This window comes from Mytilus californianus, unplaced genomic scaffold (genome assembly GCF_021869535.1).
Source record: "Mytilus californianus isolate M0D057914Y unplaced genomic scaffold, xbMytCali1.0.p SCAF_1, whole genome shotgun sequence".
Classification (NCBI taxonomy): Eukaryota; Metazoa; Mollusca; class Bivalvia; order Mytilida; family Mytilidae; genus Mytilus; species Mytilus californianus.
This window is the reverse complement of record NW_026262581.1, coordinates 55,527,092-55,548,824: the sequence shown is the minus strand read 5'-3', so window position 1 is coordinate 55,548,824 and position 21,733 is coordinate 55,527,092. Positions and strand designations below refer to the sequence as shown.

The 21,733-nt window shown below is 30.2% G+C and overlaps 1 protein-coding gene across 7 annotated transcripts in view; it reads right to left on the bottom strand.

Moving 5' to 3' along the window:
* The window catches only part of LOC127721683 (DCC-interacting protein 13-alpha-like), a 52,158-nt gene that overhangs the window by 12,764 nt on the left and 17,661 nt on the right, over window positions 1-21,733 (bottom strand). For 4 of the 7 annotated variants that reach the window (XM_052228481.1, XM_052228498.1, XM_052228507.1 and 1 more), the window contains exons 4-16: window positions 21,492-21,563; window positions 17,636-17,723; window positions 16,815-16,856; window positions 15,145-15,257; window positions 13,447-13,625; window positions 13,154-13,318; window positions 12,416-12,497; window positions 6,640-6,663; window positions 4,727-4,836; window positions 4,040-4,082; window positions 2,266-2,346; window positions 1,502-1,575; window positions 692-838 (exon numbers count right to left, since the gene is read on the bottom strand). In XM_052228481.1, coding sequence (XP_052084441.1) covers window positions 692-838; window positions 1,502-1,575; window positions 2,266-2,346; window positions 4,040-4,082; window positions 4,727-4,836; window positions 6,640-6,663; window positions 12,416-12,497; window positions 13,154-13,318; window positions 13,447-13,625; window positions 15,145-15,257; window positions 16,815-16,856; window positions 17,636-17,723; window positions 21,492-21,563 — 1,220 coding nt within the window. The remainder of the gene's footprint in view (window positions 1-691; window positions 839-1,501; window positions 1,576-2,265; window positions 2,347-4,039; window positions 4,083-4,726; window positions 4,837-6,639; window positions 6,664-12,415; window positions 12,498-13,153; window positions 13,319-13,446; window positions 13,626-15,144; window positions 15,258-16,814; window positions 16,857-17,635; window positions 17,724-21,491; window positions 21,564-21,733) is intronic. The other 3 variants (XM_052228489.1, XM_052228518.1, XM_052228502.1) reach the window with 2 other exon arrangements.

The window sequence follows — 21,733 nt, the reverse complement described above, 5'->3', positions numbered from 1 at the left end:
AATAAATTTTCATAATAAAATCTGCATGCCTGTTAGCTTGAACACTGCTTTGCTCACAATCCTGTCAAAGCTGCCATTACAAGGATTAGTTATTGACACATTTCTCAAATGTTTTAAACATTCCTACGGAAGTTGCAATTTTGCAACTGTATAAATCTATTTTAAACCAAAAGACAAAATTAAAAGTTAATGTAAATAATTTCAGATAGCCTTTTATTTGATTTGATCATGTAACATGATAAATATCATGCGTCAAGGAGGTGACAACTGAATTCATTATCAGACTTTCTCTCAATCCTAGATTCACAAATAGATAGCCCATATTTTATGGACCCTTTTATTCCTAGTTCAGGCTTCCTACCACTTCTGTCTACTTTACAGTAAGTTACTTTGGATTCATTATAATTCATCAGGTATTAATTTTTTGAAGATTTCATGGATAAAGATAAACCAATTTTAAATGTTCAACAAAGTACTTATTTTCTATAGGCTTCTATCTGTATGCATAACTCATAAAAACATCTTTTTTCTCAATCCAAGAAAATCAGTATCCATGAGAAAAAAAACGAATCTACTGTAACAGGGAAATTTATTTATCAGTAAATCAATCTGAATATACCTCCTATTTGATTAATTCTTCTACCTGAAGTGAATCAGAAATATATTACTGATAATAGTATTACAGACTAACTTTGGTGGACCTTGAAGATTAGGAGTGACATCTGTTATATCATCAATAGAAGGTTGAAGATCAAACTGTATAGGAACATCAGATAACAACATATCATTTGTTGCAGGTGCTGGTTTAGGAGCATGCGGTGATCCTAAACTTGCTGAACTGTTAATAAAAAAATATATAGAAAAGAACACATCACAACAATCAAAACATTCAAAATAAAGATATAATGCACTCAAAAAACTATACAAAACAACCGCAAAATATCTGCAAATATTTACATGCATATGTCCAAAAAATAAAAAAAAATAGTTAACATTCTAAACTCCAATAGGGAGATATCCCGGCCCCCCTTGGAATATTTTCTAGAGGGGGATTAGTTTTCGATCCCCACCTAATATTCATGTTACTTATTGCAGTTAATCTTAATTATTTAATCATAAAACATCTTTTTTTTGTACAATCTACTTTCACAAATAAGTCTAATCATTAATAATGAATATCTACAACAAACATGTCTGGTGTAATGGGCAAGCTTTATTAAGAAAACAGAGAATGCTTAGACAACAACTTCTACACACAAACTATAACTTACAATTAAATAATGAAAGAGCAAGAAATAGGTAGAAATCATAATTGTTTTAATGAAAAGGGATAATTTGACCTTAAAGAGTTAGATTACCAAATTTTTTTAGATTAAAAAACTAGGGATCTTAAAGAGTTGATGATTATAAAAAAATATCTCCTTTAATTTTCTTATTGCCTACATTTGAACATTTAAATTATGACCTTATACTAACAGCTGATTATACAATAACACTATACCTGTTTACATTGGCCATGTCTGGACTACTGCCACCAGATTCTTTTGTACTGCTAGTTGTGCTAGGTGTTCTTTCCTGTAGAAAAAAAGCATATTTAGATGTGTTTCAATATCTCTGCATTGGTAAAAGTAATTTTGTACATTGGTATGATTCTTTATATATGTTTTTTTTATATATCATCTTTATATATGTTTTTTTTTTTTGACTGCTTGGTGATGGCATCAATGTACTCCATATTAATAGTCCTACACACAGTTTGACTGTTTTGATGTCAGTTGCAAATATTCCAAAGTTGAAATTACCTCTTTGGAGGCAGCCCCAATAAACCAGAATTTAAAGAACTTCCTTCACTTTGACTACTAATTCTGTTGACAGTTAGAACAAAACCAAGTTGAAACTACTCCACTCAGTTTGACTGCTTTGGTGAAGGTGACAACATTATCATTAGGTTAGTGGTGAAGGTTGCAATGGTCAATTTATCATTCATTATACATTGGTAATATTAATAAGCAACAAGTACCATATGAACACAAATATTGCATGTCTATTGCTTTAATATGAAAAGAAAAATGCAATTTAGTATGATCATTGATAAATCATCTTTTTAACAGAAGACCTAATGGAAAAGAAAATGATTCTAAAATAAGGTGGCAACACAGCTAAGCTACCACAGTCCTGTAATTCAATGTTTACTATCATCACTGAGATAATTTCCTTCTACAATCAGGCTGTGGTTTTTATGACGATATAAATCACTGTACTTACTTTGACGGCTTGCTGCTGCTGTGGTGACTTTGATTTAACATAGCCACTCTCTCTTACTATGTTGTTAATTGTACATATCCACTAAAAATTAAAGAAAATGAAATGAGAATACTTTTTTGTAGTCTTACATGTTACAACCATTTAAAAATTCTTATAAATGCAGTATTCAATTTTCTTCTTTTTTTAAGATTCGAGGAACCCTGTGTCTGGACTGTGACACCTGCAATCAGTGTAAAAGTGTAATGTTGACTGTCAATAAAACTAAGTCCATTAATCAGAAAAAAAAAGGAAAAAGAAAAATATTCCCATGAGTGCTATCTCTTCATTATGAAGAAACTTGTGTCAAGTTTTGGTAAAATTCCATGAAGGCTTGACAAAGTCATTCAATTTTTCAAATTTTTTACTAGAAACCACATAAAAATCCAAAACAAGAATATGTGTTCACAGAAAACCATGTACCACTAGCACTTTTCATTTCCATGTTCAGTAAACTGAAATCTGGGTCAAATCCATAGTTTAGCATAATTACTTAACAGTTCTCTTCATTATAAGAAACATGTGTACTAAGTTTCAAGTTGATATGACCACAAACTACAAAAAACCCAAATTTAAGCTTACCATCTACCAATTACATTTCCATGTTTGTATGTGAACTATGAAATCTGAGCAAAAAATCTATTTTGGCATCAGGCATGGGGTAATGCAAATTTGTAATTGTAATGCATGGTAATGCATTACATTTTTCCAAGTAATTGCATGTAATGTGTAATGCAGCAATTTGTGCATTACATGTAATTGTAATATAATGCATTACTTTAGCAAAAAGTTGTGTAATTTCATGCATTACATGGCATTACATGTCATTATTTTTTTCACATACTACATCTTTAACATATTGTTGGAGTTTTAACTAAACCAAATTTAAGATTTCTTGATTAATTAAGAATATGTTAATTTTAATTAAGGTCTATGTTTATTTTATAATTAGGGAAGTAATTCACAGTAATTAAATATTTCGTTTAAAATTTAAAGGAAAACAACAAAAAATATATTTATAAAAGTAAAGTCAACATTAAGTTAAAATAATTAAAAATTGTAAAAGTCAAATTAAATAGACTTTTTACATGTATACTTATATTCAATTCATGGAACAGTTACTGCATATGCTAGAATCTTTTGTGACTTGTAGTTGTTTTTCAAAATGTACTATTTTTCTATTCACTAATAAAATTTTCAAATGTAATGTGTAATTCAAGGCATTACTTTGCAAAAGTAATTGTAATATAATGCATTACTTTGATAAATGCATGTAATTGTAATTGTAATATAATGCATGGTTTGGTCAAAGTAATTGTAATATAATGCATTACATTGCAATGTAATTCGCCCCATGCCTGTTTGGCATATATATAAAACAGTTTACTTCATGATGAACATATGTACAAACTAAACTTTACCTTGAAGTGACCACAAACTACCTTAAACCAAAAATTTAACCTGATATGGGGCTGATGAACATACAGAAGAACGGATAGAAGAAAGGACAGATACACAGATCTGAAAACATAATGACCCTTTACTGTCAAAGGCGGGGATGAAAATTCTAATCACTGAAGTATGACTGAATGGGCTGATACTCACTTTTTCGGCAGGAGCCTTATGGGGATATAGCCTTTTGCACTGATGCAGTGAAAAGCAAACACCAATCAATCAATCAATCAATCAATCAGCAGGAAGCTGAGAGTCGTCATTGCTCCCTCTTAAATTATCTTACCTCATCTCTTTCTCTTTCATTCTCAGCTTGTAATACAACTGATCTATAGAAACAAAATTGACAAATATTATAGATACAAATGGATAATAATGTCCATGAACAACAAATGAAAATAAAATTCATCATGAACGCTTTTTAATTTGTCATAAAAATGATTTCCATTTATATTTTCAATAACTTTACTGATCGTTCAGATCATCATCTGATATGGAAAACCGTATCTTCTTTCAAGTGGACCATTATTCAACAATGCCAAACTGGATTTTTAGAAAAATGAAGCTGAAGATAACTTTTTTTTTCATTCCATTTTACGATTTTTCATATATTTAAGTACTCCTATTTGAATTATTTCTCAGGAAAAATATACTGCATATAGTTGTCTTCAAGTTCATATTGACAACCCTAGACAGAGACAAACATTCAATTTCTTAATTTTAGTAATGATACCAATATATAGTATTATATTAACAAATCTTTCAACATCTGTCTGCTCTGCCAATACTTCTGCTAAAGATAGTCAATCTTTTAGTGACAAATGAATGGAAGTATAAAAAATGTCTCCAAAGATGTATGTGGGAAAACACAATAAAAGAAGAATAAAGTGTGGTGAATATTGCATTAAGTTCTCTATACACTACAAATACCAGGGACAGTTGACTTCGACTTATGTGGTGTAAAAAGACTTACTTTCTTAATTTTGGTGACGATACATGGAAAACAAATCTTCTATCATCTGTTTCATAAGGTTCTGCCAACACGCCTGGTTCATTTAAATCTAACGATAAGCTACCAGCCACCTGTAATAAAAAAATCAAAATAATCCATAGAAATGTTACCCATTCAGGCTCATCATTCTACCTTGGGTTTAGAGTCAATCCAAGAGGAAAGACTCCCTACAAAAAAGATAATAATAAAAAGAAACAGACAGACATCATCACAGATTTGAATTTTTCCTTCTAAGATATTTCATCATTTTTTTCTCTATAGGAGTTGTGAGCAAACATATGAGCAGTGCACAAAATCATGCTTTTCTTACATGCTCATGATGTTGCAGTATGAAATTCAATACAAAGTGAAGTGGCCATTGGTATTACTTTGTAAAAAGGCATAACTCCCAAATTAGCAGAAGAGGCATTTTGAACTTGTTTTCATAACTAAATGTTCTTTTATTTATTATCATGTGTAGATAGCATAGGAAAATTAAACGATAAATGAAAACCTGTTTTTTTTAAATAATGATACTATTTTAATTTTCAATTAATGATTCAAAACATATGAGTGTCACTTGATATTTGCCTTAAAATCATTCCAGTGTATTTGTGTATACTATGTCTAAAGGGATGGAAAAATAGGATTTCTCTGCAAAATTCATATAATCTAAGAGAGCACATATTTATTTTACCACTTCCATTAAGCAGTCCACATGATTTAGGTCATAGTTTTTTTATTCGTTTTGGTGAACATGACAGACCTTTTATAATCCATCTTATATTTGGGTACAATTTATCATTTGGTATATTGCAAGGAAGATTGTTTCTCATTGAAGACTAAATGTTCTTTTTTACTGTATTTTTAAGTTGTTGTCTTCTTGATATATCCTATCATCTCATGTTAATCTTTTTCTTGACTCATGACATTTCTATTTTTAATGTCTAGTCTTTATCAATAAATGTAAGATATCAAATATGTTTTAGTAAGCAGTAATTGAAGTACAAGAAGTTGGTTTGTTAAATTCTTTTTAAAACACCATAGCATTTGGTCTTATATTCATACTAGAAATCCATAATTATGATTGATTTATTGATTGGTGTTTAATGCAACTTTCAGCACTACTGGCTATTTAGTGGCAGTCAGTTTTTATTGGTGAAAGCCGGAGTGCTCAGAAAGAATAATAATGACATTCATTGATTTAACTGTGATCTCAGTGTCAATGTAAGGTTTACATCTACCTATATAACATATATCTAATTCTATCTACCAGTAGTTTTGTAAAAACAAAAAGTGCAAAAAATAAACTGTAAAGGACAAAGGTATGATAAAGCCAATTTTCAAACTTCAATTTCAATTTAAAAAAAAAACAAATTCAAATAAATAGTAATAAATTATGCTTTATAGTTTATATCTTCTTCTCAATCTAAATTAACAAAATGGTTGCACTAAAGTGTCAAAAAACTGTTTCATTTATCAAAGAGCAAAAGTGTTTCTTTTTACAAGTTTTGTCATAATACTAACAATTTCTATATAAAAATCAAATAAATGAATAATTTATATTGTAATTAATGTATCTTGGAGTAGTAATTGTATGGCATTTTCCTGTAGCAGAATCAATCATTAAAATGAAACAAAAGCTTCCCAATAAACTGATCCCTAAACTCAGGAACAGCCTATGAATTACAAACCTTCTAATGAAAGCTACAAAACATCCTCATCTTTTTCTTACCAAATCATAATAAAATAACAAATATTCTAAGCAAATCATACCAACCACATTTTGTCAGAAAAAAAATTGGAAAGGAAAAAAGCGACAATAAAAAACATTCATAGGGTAAAAATGAGTGCACAAGTGTGACAACATTGAAGGGAACAATATAAAACCTTACTTCTTGTAAGACAGTCTTCTTCACCTGTAAAATAGTGTTAGTAATGGTAACAGAGTTAGTAGAATCATTAGCCATGCCTTTTATATCTTAGGTATTTTATAGAGACTATATCGATGTCATTTCTTGTCATGCAACATCTCATTGTCATAGGAAACAGGAAATTACAAGTTCAGACACAAATTGCATACCCATTACAAGATAAATTACAACAATAAGTTATGTTCCGGTATGGAAACAGTACCATTAAAGAAGAGGAAACAATTTACATGCAAGATCTTGGCTAATACATAGATATCCTGGGTAAATCTGATCAAAATTAACTGATTAGTTTTGGAGTTACTGTCAACTCATGTCACAATTATTACATGCATAAAGTCATGATAAATTCAAGTTACAGAAGCTCTTAGGAGCCTGAATCGATCACCTAGCAAAATATGCTATTTTGATATTAAATTTCACCTTTTTCGCAATTACTCTTAGAAATAGTCAATTTACAGTGTCTCTTGTGCTATTCATTATTATATTCTATCTCATGGTCATTCTTGATGTTTACAGTTTTAATCTATCTATTATTGTTTTCAGAATAATAAAGAACACCCTAAATTTATTTAAAATTGTTATTTAAGGGCAATCAGATTTAAAATAAAAGATTTCACATGCTACATTATTTTCTAGCATTAGTTTAATTTTATCTAAATTTTATCAAAGTGTTAAAATCAAACAATAGTAGAACTCAGGTAATTCTAAGGCAAAGTAACATGAAGCAATGTGCTTCACTTGGGCAATATTGATCTCAAAACTTGACAATTGTAACATTACAATGCAAGAAAATAGGTAAACATGTTTATCATTGTCCTCTGTAGGATTTATTTATTTTTGGTTGCTTAACGTCCAGTGGCTCCTCTGTAGGAATATTTTAAGGTATGGTAAGAAACTTCACATTGACTATCCATGAACCCATAATAATTAGTTATATTCTTCAAAAGCAGATACTGTAACTTCATAATTATTTGTGGTTACCAATTGCTGGTGGATTTCATAGATAAAGGTAAACCATTTAATTTCAATGTTTGACGAAGTACAAATTTTCTGTAGGCTTGTATGCAGAATTTGGAAAAACCACAAATAAAATATCCATGAAAATAAAACTTTTCCTCAATCTACGAAATTGACACCAACAAAAATAATAAATTGCTTCGCCGAGCGCAGCTGGATACGACCGCAGAGGTCCAACCCTGAACAGTTTGGGCAAAAATGGACATAATATTCGTGCTTGATACAGGTCTGAATTTGGATTGTAATTCAATATTTGACACATAATAGGTTTCTGACACCGAATAACTGTAGTCAAAGAACTTAGAATTGGTTATATGATTGGAATTTATATTCAAATTTTTGCTTTTGTGCAATACACTATGCTGTTGCGAATTGACCTCTCCCCCCCCCCCCCACATAATTTTTTTTTTTTACCCCCACCCCCTTTTTTTCAAAAAAAAAATTTTTAACCAACCACCCCCCCCCCCCCCCCCCTTGTTTTCAAAAAAAAAATATTTGAAGAAATTTTCTTTTTGATTTCTGAAATCTTGAGGAGAAAAAATTGTCCCCACTCCCCCAACCCCCACCACCAATTTTTTTTACCCCCCCCCCCCCCCTTTCCAATTTTTTTTTAACCTCCCCCCTTTTCCAAAAAAAAATTCTTTCCCCTCAAGATATGGTCATAATCTCAATTTAAATTTCCAATGGAGTTTGCAACCATAATAACCCATTTAAATACATCATAAAAGTCTAAAATAGAAAATCATGGCTAAAATTAATATACCTTAATCAGCATTTTTAAAATGATTAAAATACCGGTAGTAACTTCTAAAAATAATTTGACAGCTAATCACCTAAAGACAATACAACATTTCTTTATACATAATTTAAAAGCAGTGTAAGGGAGGTAATTCAAACACAACATTGTACTTAAGTAATTGTCCATTAACCAGGACACCCTTGTTTTTTCTCACTATTTTGCCCCTAATTCCTAAACAGTTTGAGCCATAACATCCCAAAGCCAATCCTAACCATCCCTTTGTGGTATGGAAACTTGTGGTATAATTTCAGAGAGATCACAACATAGAAAGACACACTATAAAATATCAACTGAAATAGCTTAACTCAATCAAAGGACATATTAACACCATTGAACATACACTGAACAAATAAATTTGACCTATGACACAATGTAAATACAATATAAATAAACTAAGGGAAGAATAATAAAAGTAACATGTTATATCGGTAAGAAATGTTAAACAATAAAAGAAAAACAATATGCTCGAACAAAAATACCATCCATTTGCAATAACTTTAAACACAGGTAAATGAAAATAATTTTGTTGTTAGGTATACGTGTACAGTACCAATAGAGAAAGGAAATAATATTACAAAATAAATAATTTTTAATACAAAATAAATAAACTAAGGGAAGAATAATAAAAGTAATATGTTATATCGGTAAGAAATGTTAAACAATTAAAGAAAAACAATATGCTCGAACAAAAATACCATCCATTTGCAATAACTTTAAACACAGGTAAATGAAAATAATTTTGTTGTTAGGTATACGTGTACAGTACCAATAGAGAAAGGAAATATTTATACAAAATAAATAAAACGAATGCTTATTTGGACCCCTTTTTGGCCCCCAATTCCTAAACTGTTGGGACCATAACCCCCAAAATCAATCCCAACCTTCCGTTTGTGGTTATAAACCTTGTGTTTAAATTTCATAGATTTCTATTAACTAATACTAAAGTTATTTTCCAGAAACCAAATGTCATCAGACGATGCGGCTGACGACGACGTGATACCAATATACGACCGCAAAATGTCTCGCCTACTTTTGCTGCTAGTCACAGGCTCCACAAAAACAGGGAAAAAATTATTAAAAATTTTCCTATAGATACTATCTTTTGATTGTAAGAAGCTTCTGTCCAAGTTTTGTAAAAATCCCGAATGGTTTATGAATCTAATAAATGTTTTAAAAACTTTAAACTACAGACTGTATGTAATGTTAACTGGAAGAAAAACTAAGTCCATTTATAAGTTATATACGAAAAAACAGGAAATATATTTTTACAAAATTTCCTTCTAGATACTAACTTTTGGTCATAAACAAGCTTCTGTCCAAGTTTGGTACAAATCGGGGATAGTTTAAGAAAGTTATTAAAAATTTTAAAACTTTAACCACAGAGTGAATGTAATGTTAACTGGCAGAAAAACTAAGTCCATTTATAAGTAAAATACGGATAAAAAGGATTTTTTTTTTACAAAATTTACTTCTTGATACTATCTTATGATCATAAACAAGCTTTTGTCTAAGTTTGGTAGAAATCCAGGATATTTTAAGAAAGTAATTAAAATTTTAAAAACTTTAACCACAGAGTGAACTGGCAGAAAAACTAAGTCCATTTATAAGTAAAATACGGAAAAACAGGATTTTTTTATTTACAAAATTTACTTCTGGATACTATCTTATGATCATAAACAAGCTTCTGTCCAAGTTTGGTACAAATCCAGGATAGTTTAAGAAAGTTATTAAAATTTCAAAAACTTTAACCACAGAGTAAATATTTGTGGCCGCTGCCGACGGAATGTAGGATCACTATGTCTCGCTTTTGTGACAAAAGTTGCAGGCTCGACAATAAATGAATCAACAGTATACAGATACTTTTTTTGTCCAGTATGAAATAATTCATGAAAAAAAACTTTTTTGGCCCGAGTATGAAATAATTCATGAAAAAAACTTTTTTGGCCTGAGTATGAAATAATTCATGAAAAAAAACTTTTTTGTCCTGAGTATGAAATAATTCATGAAAAAAACCTTTTTTGTCCAGTATGAAATAATTCATGAAAAAAACCTTTTTTGTCCAGTATGAAATAATTCATGAAAAAAACCTTTTTTGTCGAGTATGAAATAATTCATGTTAAAAACAAGACGTACTTTGTTCTATTGCTCACTAATAAAAACCTCTATAAGTATTGAATAAACAGTTGTTTATGAATGATGGTTGTTAAAACACATCATACTATATATCATGCTCATATTAAGCCTGATACCAAATTTCATAAAGTTTGACAGATAGTTTTAATGTGAATGAATGGAGTAAAGCATAGCCTGTATATAGGTCTTTATATTACATATGAAAACTATAACAAATATATATCTATATATGGTTTCTAAAAAAATATAAAATGAAAAATAGAATCAAATAAAAAAATATACGCTTCTTGCAGTGTGAATGATCACTATAATCTATGATATCAAACTATTAACTACACTATTTTTATTGCTGTAAGTGATTACTAACAGTTTGAAATTTGTAGTGGTCACATTGATATAGTATGCCTAGATAAATCCTATTAATTATGCTGGGTCTTTAGATTAAAAAGATATTGAATATAAAATGTTGATGATGAAAGTAACTATTTCTAACAAACTTTTCTTAAATTCTCATTTGATTAATTAAGAAATTATTGAGAAACTTAGGTTTCAACTCCCTCAGGCTAAGTCGAACTTAGAATGAAATTGATTATTTATTTAGGTCCCATTTGATCAAAATCTCTTTACATGTTACATGTTCAGGTCTTATACATCCTTGGCTTTCAAATGTTCAGTGTTTGAGCATCACTAATGAAAGTTAATCCAAAAAATCACTTGGGACGCACACAATTAATAAAGTGTTATACACCGGAAATGTTTCACCTGTTGTTTTACTACAGGTATCACATAAACTTAACATTATCAATGATCCATAACAATGAGATCACATTCAGCTGATCCCTACCATACATACAGGTATGTACACTAACCATCATTCCATACACCAAATTTAATTGACCTATTGCTTATAGTATCTGAGAAACAGACTTAACCACAAAAACTTGACATTGTCTAAGGGGTCATGGTAAAATGAACCCTGCCTGACAGACATGTTCACCTTACAATTATTCCATACACCAAATATATTTTTATTTGAAATTTTTGCAATGTTTTTATTATTGGGAAAATTTCAGCAGCAGATGTTTTGCAAAGATTTTTATAGCAATTTATGATTTCTTCAAATGCAATTATTTCTCAATTAACAATTGCAATAATAAACATACAAGGGACCCATAACAGACGAAAACTTCATAATATAAGGCATATGGTAGGGTTTTAATTAATTATTCAATCATCCTAGATTCATTTCACACATATGAATAGAATTTCAAAACTAATATAAAAAGAAATGTGTGGGTAGTTTTTCTTTTTATTATTTTCAAGGGGGTGTAAGGGGATAAGCCTCAATGAAACAGCAATCCAAAAACACAAAAATGCCAATCACATCTACACATCTAGAGGTTAATATATAGATTATTAAAGGGCCAAGTGTATATATACACTATATCAAGCTTTAAATGTTAGTCAATTTTACTTTTTATTTAAACAGCACAATATGGTTTATAATTTGAAATATTCATATGAAGTCTGTAAATTTAATAATAAACAGTGCCATCAAACAATTTTTTTTAAATGCTATATTCTACTTAAATATCATGAAGACCAGATAGGCCTGACTGTCATATTCAAATCTGACTTGGTTTTAAACTATCTTATAGTACAGGTATCTAAAATTTTCAATTCTACAAAACAAAAGTACAAACAAAAGCATAAAAAAATCACAACACATAATTGAAACAATAAACTGAAGCACACTAAAAAGAAAAGGAATAATCAAATCATTCTTACTTCATCTTTTGGTTGACACATTAGGTTCCCACCTTGGGTGAAGAAAAAACACCTGTCCCATCTGGTGGCTATCAGCTGTTTACTGTAAACATGTTAAAAACTGTTATCAATATCATTACACATAGTAATAATACCTATCAAGAACATGCACATATGAGATTTAAATTTGATTATTGAAAGTTATTAAAGTTTTCTTATCTTAAGATAGCATCATCTGAAATGGAAGATAATGCAATGAGTAAAAAAAAGGAAATAAACCATAAACAATCAAAGTGCTGGAAAGCACTTAAAGAAAGATTCTGGCAGGCCAAAGGGAAGAGTTACAGTACAAATAGTCTTTCTAAAATCATGTATCTGTAAATACATAACACAATCTAAAGCCACTACCCCTTTTCTCATGACAGATGTGTATTGGGAGAAATTGTCTGGCTGTCCACATAAAGGTAATAGAATTTCAGAGACAATTACAGTTATGGTTCTAAGTGCATCAAATCCTACTTTGTATAAAATGAGTAAAAATTGCAAACATTGCCATTCTCTTCAGATATTTGTTAATTAATAAATTTTTACTGGATTTTTGTCTCATGTATGATTAACTGATGATTAGTTATCTGTGCTTTAAATAAAATGGCAATATCAAAGCATGTCAACCTTATATCCCTTCCTTCTAGCTTTCTATTCTAAGAGGTCTGATTAAAACAAAATATCTGCTTTTAATAAAAAAATATTTGTATTTACCTGCGTATGAACAAGTATCCCCCTTTTTGTGCCAGTTGAGTATTTGGGGGTATATATGGCATTTCAGGATTAGGTTCAGCATGGTATTGCTGCACACTTTGTTGTTCTAATGTATCTATCAGATCTACTGTTTTCTTTGTATCTTGCTGTAGTTCTTTCTGTACACTGCAAAGCAAAGTAAGTTTCAGTCATTATGTATATTACTGGTTACTTCCAGTTAGGCTATAGTCTGCAGATCATTGGAACAGTTTACACCTCTAAAGTCTGGTTTCAACATGTTTTAATATATTTACCCTTGTACACTAGCATTTATGTTGTTTAAGAATTCTTCTATTTCTTTTTTACACACAGCATCCTGACCCATCTGAAAGAAGGCTCGTTGTGCATGCATATATCCCAGTATTGGCTCCAGTAAGGAACATTTTCTTTTGTACTGTAAGGCATTTAAACTAGAGTAGTAATGTAGACCTGTCTGTAAAAACAAAACAGAACATTCCTTAATTGTTGATTGCTAAATATTTGATGGTCATTAAGTTTTTGTTCAGGTGAAGAACACATTGAAATTGAAAAACTGAGTTAAATCTCATAATTTCATTATCATTTCAAACTCTCATAAGTATAAATATGAGAAAGTTCATGTTTTGCAATGGGAAACTCCAAATCAATTACAAATAAAGAACTGAAATAGGAAAGCCATTGACATTAAATTTGCATCATATATCCATGAACACAAAGCATCTTTTAATCAATGGAAAAGATAACAGAAAATAAATAAAGGGGGAAAGGTGTGACAAGGGCTTTATTGGACCTAATATTTTTAAACAAAAAGGTAATTCTATTACATTAAAAGATTTTATTCATTTGCATTTTTTTAAAGATAACATAAAATGATACTAAAGTTTTTGGATGACTTTAAATTTGTTTTCAGACTCTAAAATAAAAAGTACCCATTAGAACAAAAACTTTTATCACAGCATTTGTAAAGATGAAGAGCACACCTCTTAAAAATTTACATGGTTCTTCAATAGAGGCACCATCCTGGATACAGCAAAGTGATGAAGGTTAATAAAATGCTTCGTGGACAGCTTGATATGACCACAGAGGTCGAACCCTGAACAGTTGGGGCAAGTATGGACACTACATACAAGCTTGATACAGCTCTGAATTTGGATTGTGATTAAATATTTGACACAGAATAGATATCTGACACATAGTGAATGTTGTCTAAGAACTTAAAAATTTCAAATTGGACATTTACCTTTTATGGTTCAATATCCAAAATCTTTTAGATTCAGCAAATAAAGAACCCCTTGAATTCATTTTTTGTAAAAATCAAACTAAGTTTCATTTTAGACCCTTTGGACCTTAGTGTGGATGAATTTGAAAACAGGCCCCAAAATTAAAAATTAAAATACACAGTTAAATTCAGATTAAAGAACCCCAAGAATTCAAGACTTTGAATTAAAACACATTGAAATTGGTCAAGAAATAAGCAATTTATACAAACTATTAGAAAAGTATTGTTTTTTGGTCCCTTTTTCCTACATGATTAGGACCATAACCCCAAAATTCAATCCTAACCTTCCTTTTTTGGAATGGTACCTTGTGGAAAAAATTTCATAGAGATCCATAGACTTATACTCAAGTTATTGTCCTGAAACAAGAAAATTGCTTGTTTTTTTGCCCCTAATTCCTAGACAGTTAGGCCCATAACCTACAAATTCAATCCCAACCTTCCTTTTTTTGTATGGTACCTTGTGGTTCAATTTCATAGAGATTCATAAACTTATTCACAAGTTATTGTCCGGAAACCAACAGTTTTCGGACAACAATGATGATGCTAACAATGTCATAACATACGACTGCAAAAATTGTGCAGTCGTATAAAAACATTAAACCCTACACAGCTTTGTTGAGATGAGAACAAATATGTTAAGAACCTATGCAAATTGTTTGCTATAATTTGTTGTAAAAATTGAAGTTGTTCTTACCTGGTGAAACTTTTTTCTCATCCCATATAATTCTTCATTATACTCCATTCGTTGTCTATCATTTTCTTTCTTTTTTGGTAATTTCATATAATTCTTTATTGCACTTTCATGTTCTACAAAGAAAAAAACAGTTTTAATGTAAATACTTAATAGGTTGAAAATACAAAGATTTCTTTTCACAGTTACCCGACTTTATTACAAATAAATGGGGAATGTGTCCATAGGGACACAGATGATGACCCCGCTAGCATATAACATTATAAAGGGACATAACTCAAGAACTAAAAGTGACGCTTCCAAAATTTGAACTTTAACTGAGTTAAGTGGTAATAAGCATTATATATACATTTCATTAAATTTAGTTGAGACAAACTTAAGTTAGAGAACAGAAACAAAATATCATATAAGGTTATAAAGAGACAAAACTGAAGAACATTAATCAAAGTGCTTGTAAGGACGGAAGGGTAAAGATTGTTTTAATTTTTTCAGTGAACATTGCGTTGTATAAAACATTGGTTGTAGTTGATGTAATTGTTTAAATTAATTTTTAAAATTGGAGTTATCTTCCTTTGTCCATAATTGTAGTTGATACGGACATACGTACAGACGGACTAGGGTAAAACTTAATGCCCCCTCCGCTACGGCGGGGGCATAAAAAATTGAAAAAAAAATTCAAAGGAAATTCTAATACATGTAACTATCATGGTTCTAAATACTTAATAGAGATCATTCATGTTGAAGACCATATGTTGACCTCTAGATGTCTTTAGGTTTTTGTGTTGTTAGGTTGCTACTTCATAGGCATATACTCTACATCTTGCCTTGCACATGCTTTCCTGTAACTAACTGATTTAAATGCTTGCAGACAAGGTTGAAATTACAAGCATCTTAAAGGGTACCAAGCAATATTAGATTAAAAGCATCAATGGCAGCCATGTTAGTTGGAAGATCACCAAAGTAACATTCTCCTTCAGTATATAAGGAATGTTTCTGTTATATTGGGTTTAAAACTGATTGATTAGTTCTCAAAAAGAAAAGTTTTTAATGAATATCCTTTAAAACATTCAAAACCTTCGATGATCCATTATTGTGAAAATGCAGTTCAGCATGAATACAAATAAATGTGCTAATACATTGACATCTAGACATCAATATTCTAGGTGATTGTGAAGTGAAGTGAATGGTTTGAATATAATATATATTTATACAAAATTCATCATCAAAGATTTATAAATAATTCAAATGAAAATAATTTGAAAAGTGTGTCACATTTTGAACAACACTAGTCAATGCAAGGGAGACAAATCAAATGCTACAGTTCTCCAATTATTGCCTTAGCTATTGGCAGTATTTATATACATTCAATTAACAGCTGAGCTACATACACATGTACAAAGGATAAAAGAATGTGTCCATGAGACACAGATGCCCACATAAATATGCAACAGTCAATAAAGGGATATAACTCAAGACATTGAAAGTGATGCCACCTAAATTTGAACTTGATCTGTACTTGGTGGTAATAAGCATTGTGTAGAAGTTCCATAATATTTGGTTGAGGCAAACTTAAGTTAGAGAACAGAAACCAATTTTGGGGTGTACTGACAAGGGTAAACCTTAATGCCCCTTAGCCCAGTGAAGGGGACATAAATATAATGAATCTTTCTCACCAGTTGTTGCTATCTGAAACATTTCACACAGGGTTGATACTTCTGAAAAACAAAAAAAAAGTCATCATACATTGGAGCCTCAAGATAAAATCATTAAATGCATTCTTTAAATTTCACTGAAATTTACTTTGTATACACTTTGATAAATATCTTAGTACTTGTATCATTTAACTTAATTCAATTCAATTGCCTACTATTACAAAATTTCCTTTACTTATTATATCAGAAAAATTCTAAGTGCCTGTAAAGTGAAGAGTGGTTTTATATGCTAAAATGGATGCAAGTTTGTTGACAGTGATGTGACTTCACAGTGGAATGTAAGAATACAGCTATGTCAAGAGGCTATATTGGTTTGATTTTATATTCTATGAACTGGAGTACCTGCATAGTTTTCAGGGTACTATAATGCATTTTATTGCTTTGGATTTTCAAGGCCATCAAATTATGAAAACTATAAACATCAATACACAACAAAATGCATATTTTTTCCTCATTAGATATGTGTGTATATGTTCAGTTTGAAACCAAGATTAACAAAACCCAAAAAACCAATGAATAGACATTGGAATATATGAATAGAAATCACTTCATCGAAATTTCAGACTTTCTTTTCTCCCTCAGAAATAATCAGATGCAAAACTCATTTTTTTCATTTTGTAAAGTGTATCCAGAACTTTGACTTACAGAAAAAATATTCACCAAAAGTCAGACTATGTTCATCTAATACTGTTTTACACTTTGAAATACAGAAATCCCAGTTTCCTGTTCTATCAGTTACTATTCTGCATTACTCAAATTTTTAATAGCTTTCTCATTCTTACCTTCAAGATCTGCTTGAATAAATCTGGACATAGGATACATCATAGTTTCTGAATACTGTGCTGATAAAACTTGCTGTATTGAGCTTACCTAGAATGAAAATATTATACATATAGACTAATTTAAAACCTATTAATACTAATGTCTTACAATTTGTATTTCCATTCCTTGGTTTCTAAAAAATTCAATTTGTTGCCCAATGTTATAGACCTTAAATTATGGCAACTGCAAGATAGACTACAACTATCCATATTAGCAGTGTGTATCGAAATATTTCTAATGATTATGAACTTATGATAATTTTTAAAATGTGCATGTATCTTTTTTTAATTATTTCTCTATATCTTTTTACTTTTTGTTGTTTTTTGGTTTGGTTTTTGTTTTGTTTTTTTTTAAGGGAGGGTATTTTCTACTAACAATCAAGGTTGGCAAAAAAGCTGTCAATACTAGTATTGACCATGCCGGCGGTAAATACCGGTAAATACCGGGAAATACTGGCAAATACTGGTCGATTGAAATTTTGAGTGGACATTACTATAAAAACCACCCTCTATTGGTCAATTACTTATAGTAATGAAATAATGAAAGTGTTAAAGTCATTTCAAATGTTCTCATTTCTATTTTTATTGTAAATTCTTAATAAACAGTGATTTACCATGATTTATTAGTACACAAGATAAAAATGTTTTGTCCCTGGCAAGGAAACTCATCAGGTGGCTTTTGCACTGACTATAGCATTGCAATCATTACATTTTGCACTGGTTTTGGTGTTGTCTTATATTGTATAGATTCTATTAGAAGTTCCAAATAGGGTCTTCTTGTTTCAGTTTGGTGCTTAAGGTCAAGATGGTTGTACTATGTGTATGTAAATCATGTAAATATTGATTATGTAAAGGTAAAATTTATATATACTACATTATTTATTTTTTTTGTTTAAAACGGTCCTTCATACCTTCCGTTTCCTGCATAATGATGATTTTTGTCTCTCATTTAATAGATAGGAAATATTTTATTGTTCAAGTGAGTCTTCAAATATCACTTTTATTACTTTCAACTATGTTTTGTCATCATTTATTGGGGGCTGTTGTATTTATAGTAGTTAAATTTTCACACCTAGCAATGCCAGGTGATAGGTAGTAAGACAGGTTCATTCCTCCTATTCCCACTTTTTATAAATCTGGTAAGAAAAGTTAAAATTTCATGTGGGAATAGGAGGAAAACTTGTACAAACAAAGGATTATACTGTATAAACATTGTTTAATCAACTTTTAATTGACCAGTGTTTTTTATGATAGGTAATAGGTAAATTTTGTATGTGTATGAATTCTGTGTTTTTAATTTAGATAAATATGAAAGAAATGGAAACAAATATAGTAAATTATTTTATTTTTTTCACAACACAAATTATGAGGCTGCATTTTTATTAATCTATTGAACGTAAATAGGTGAAAGGCTGCATCACCATACTGTACTGTTGTGACTTCCTCACTGGGCATCTGTCCGTAATCTCTTCTAATCTGTTGTTGATTTCGACATACTTTCGTTTTTGGGCTACTCTCTTCCCACCGGCTGCATATACTGGATCATGGTCAGGGCGTAGCTTCCTCATGTTTCAGTAGTTTTATGAGTTTAAAGATACGGATATGCTGCATTTCGGATGACGACTTCATAGTCCAAGAAGATAGTGGTAGGCTGAAGTTGTAGTTGGTGTTGGTGGCATACATCTTTGAGTAAGTCATGAATCTTGTGTATACTAGTTCGCTCTTGGCTGGAAGTAAACTGTGTACGAATGGATACAGTGCGCCGTCAACCATTACGTGAAATGTGTAAAGTTTGAAAAATACCCTTGGACAGGAGTAAAATGTACATTTACCATACTAGTATATGATATCTGCTACTGCTAATGAGTTAGATTCTTTTGAGTTCTGAAGATTATTACACACCAAACTATGCTGTCGTCTGTTAGCAAGAATGGGTAAAACTGGTAGGTTCGTTTTGCGTTTTATGTACATGGAAATCTTGCAAGATGGGAAAGTTTGTTTTTATATTATCTATCATCAATTTATGTGTTCAGATGAAAAAATTTTAGGTTTATAAATTCAATGATTTTTTAATCGTATATTACTTCTGTTTATCTGACTTATTCTTTATTATAAGGTAATTCTTTGAAGAAGAAAAAAACCTTTTACAAATACACAGTGTGTTAATTTTTTTTTTTAAATAATATACTTAAATAGTAAAAATATGTTTTCTTTTAAAAAATACAGATAAATCTTGGATGATTTTTAATTAACGTTGATTGTTATAAAAACAAATTATTTATCAAAACATCTATTGTTATTTGCATGTGGGAATAGAAGGAATAGTGATTTTTAAAAAGTGGGAATAGGAGGAAGACACCGTAAGACACCTGTAACTTCATTTACCTGTAGTTTTATGTACCTGTAAAAATTATGCATTTTCAATAAAAATTATCTTGATTGAAAAATGTTGTAATAATTAATTTGTCAATTTTTATATATATATATATATATATATATATCTAAAATATGCAATATCATAACTTATAAGGACTCAATTAGTAGGTATAAGTGTTAAAAATGAATAAAACATATCAAATTAATTCATTTATATCAGCTGAAACATGCCAAAAGATAAAAGTTTAAATATATCTTACTTTTTATAATTTTTTTTACTTCAATAAACAGTAAAAATTCGTAAGGGTTCCGCGGAACCCAGTGTCTCGCCTACTTTTTCTGTTAATCGCAGGCTCAACAAATATGAGGAAGTAAATCAATAAAAATATTCCACTTGATACTATTTTTTGATTGTAAGAAGCTTCTGTCCAAGTTTGGTAAAAATCCAGGATAGTTTATGAATCTAATAAATGTTTAAAAACTTTAACTGCAGACTGAATGTAATGTTAACTGGAAGAAAACAAAATTTCCTTCTAGATACTAGCATTTGATCATAAACAAGCTTCTGTCCAAGTTTGGTACAAATCCAAAATAGTATAAGAAAGTTATTAAAATTTAAAAAACTTTAACCACAGAGTGAATGTAATATTTCCCGGCAGAAAAACTAAGTCCATTTATAAGTAAAATACGGAAATAATGTAATTTTATTTTTACAAAATTTACTTCTGGATACTATCTTATGATCATAAACAAGCTTCTGTCCAAGTTTGGTAGAAATCCAGGATAGTTTAAGAAAGTTATTAAAATTTCAAAAACTTTAACCACAGAGTGAATATTTGTGGACGCCGCCGACGACAACGACAATTCAAACTGTATTTAGCTTGGTGCAAAATATGTTTAAATCAGAACCTTGTTGCAATGTAAACACAAGGTGAGTCAGAGATAAATGCTATGCTTGCTTGGGTGTAAATGATGTCACTATATTGGAATTAGCAAGCATTGCTCTTCCATAGGTAGCATTACTATAAAACAATATTTTTTTCATTCATACATTGATAAAATTTATGCTAGCACTGCTTGGTAGGATCAATATGATATGTCTGCATTGGGAGGTTTAACCACTTATACATTTAATTAAACTATTTTTTGTTTGCATATATGTAATATAAGAATATTAGTGACCTTCCAGCTCTCAAATGGAGCTGCTTTCTCTAGTGTGTGTTTGTGTGAAATATAATCAAGATTTTACACAGTATGTTGTGCTTGTGATATAATCAATTGACTACATTCTAGCACATGAATGTGATTTCATGTTGCATGTACCATATATAACTGATGTTGAGCTTACGTAGACCTTTTTGAAAGGATTGTGTCTGTTCTATCACAATCAGAGACTGATTAGCAGTAATGATTAATTAACACTTGATTGTCTATAACTTACATCATCTAAGTAACTAGAAAACTGTTTTAATGTTGTAGTTAGTATACTGTCTTCTGGTTCTAATGGAAAAGTCTGAAATAATATAAATATACTATGTCAAAACAACAGTAACAATTATTGGGGTAAAAAGCACAAAAAATTCTGTTTATTCTCAGATACCATAGAAAATTCAGCTTACTACCTTTGTGAATGGTTAACTGTCTTAGGACATACTGAAGGTACCAAGTTAAAGAAAGTAGTCT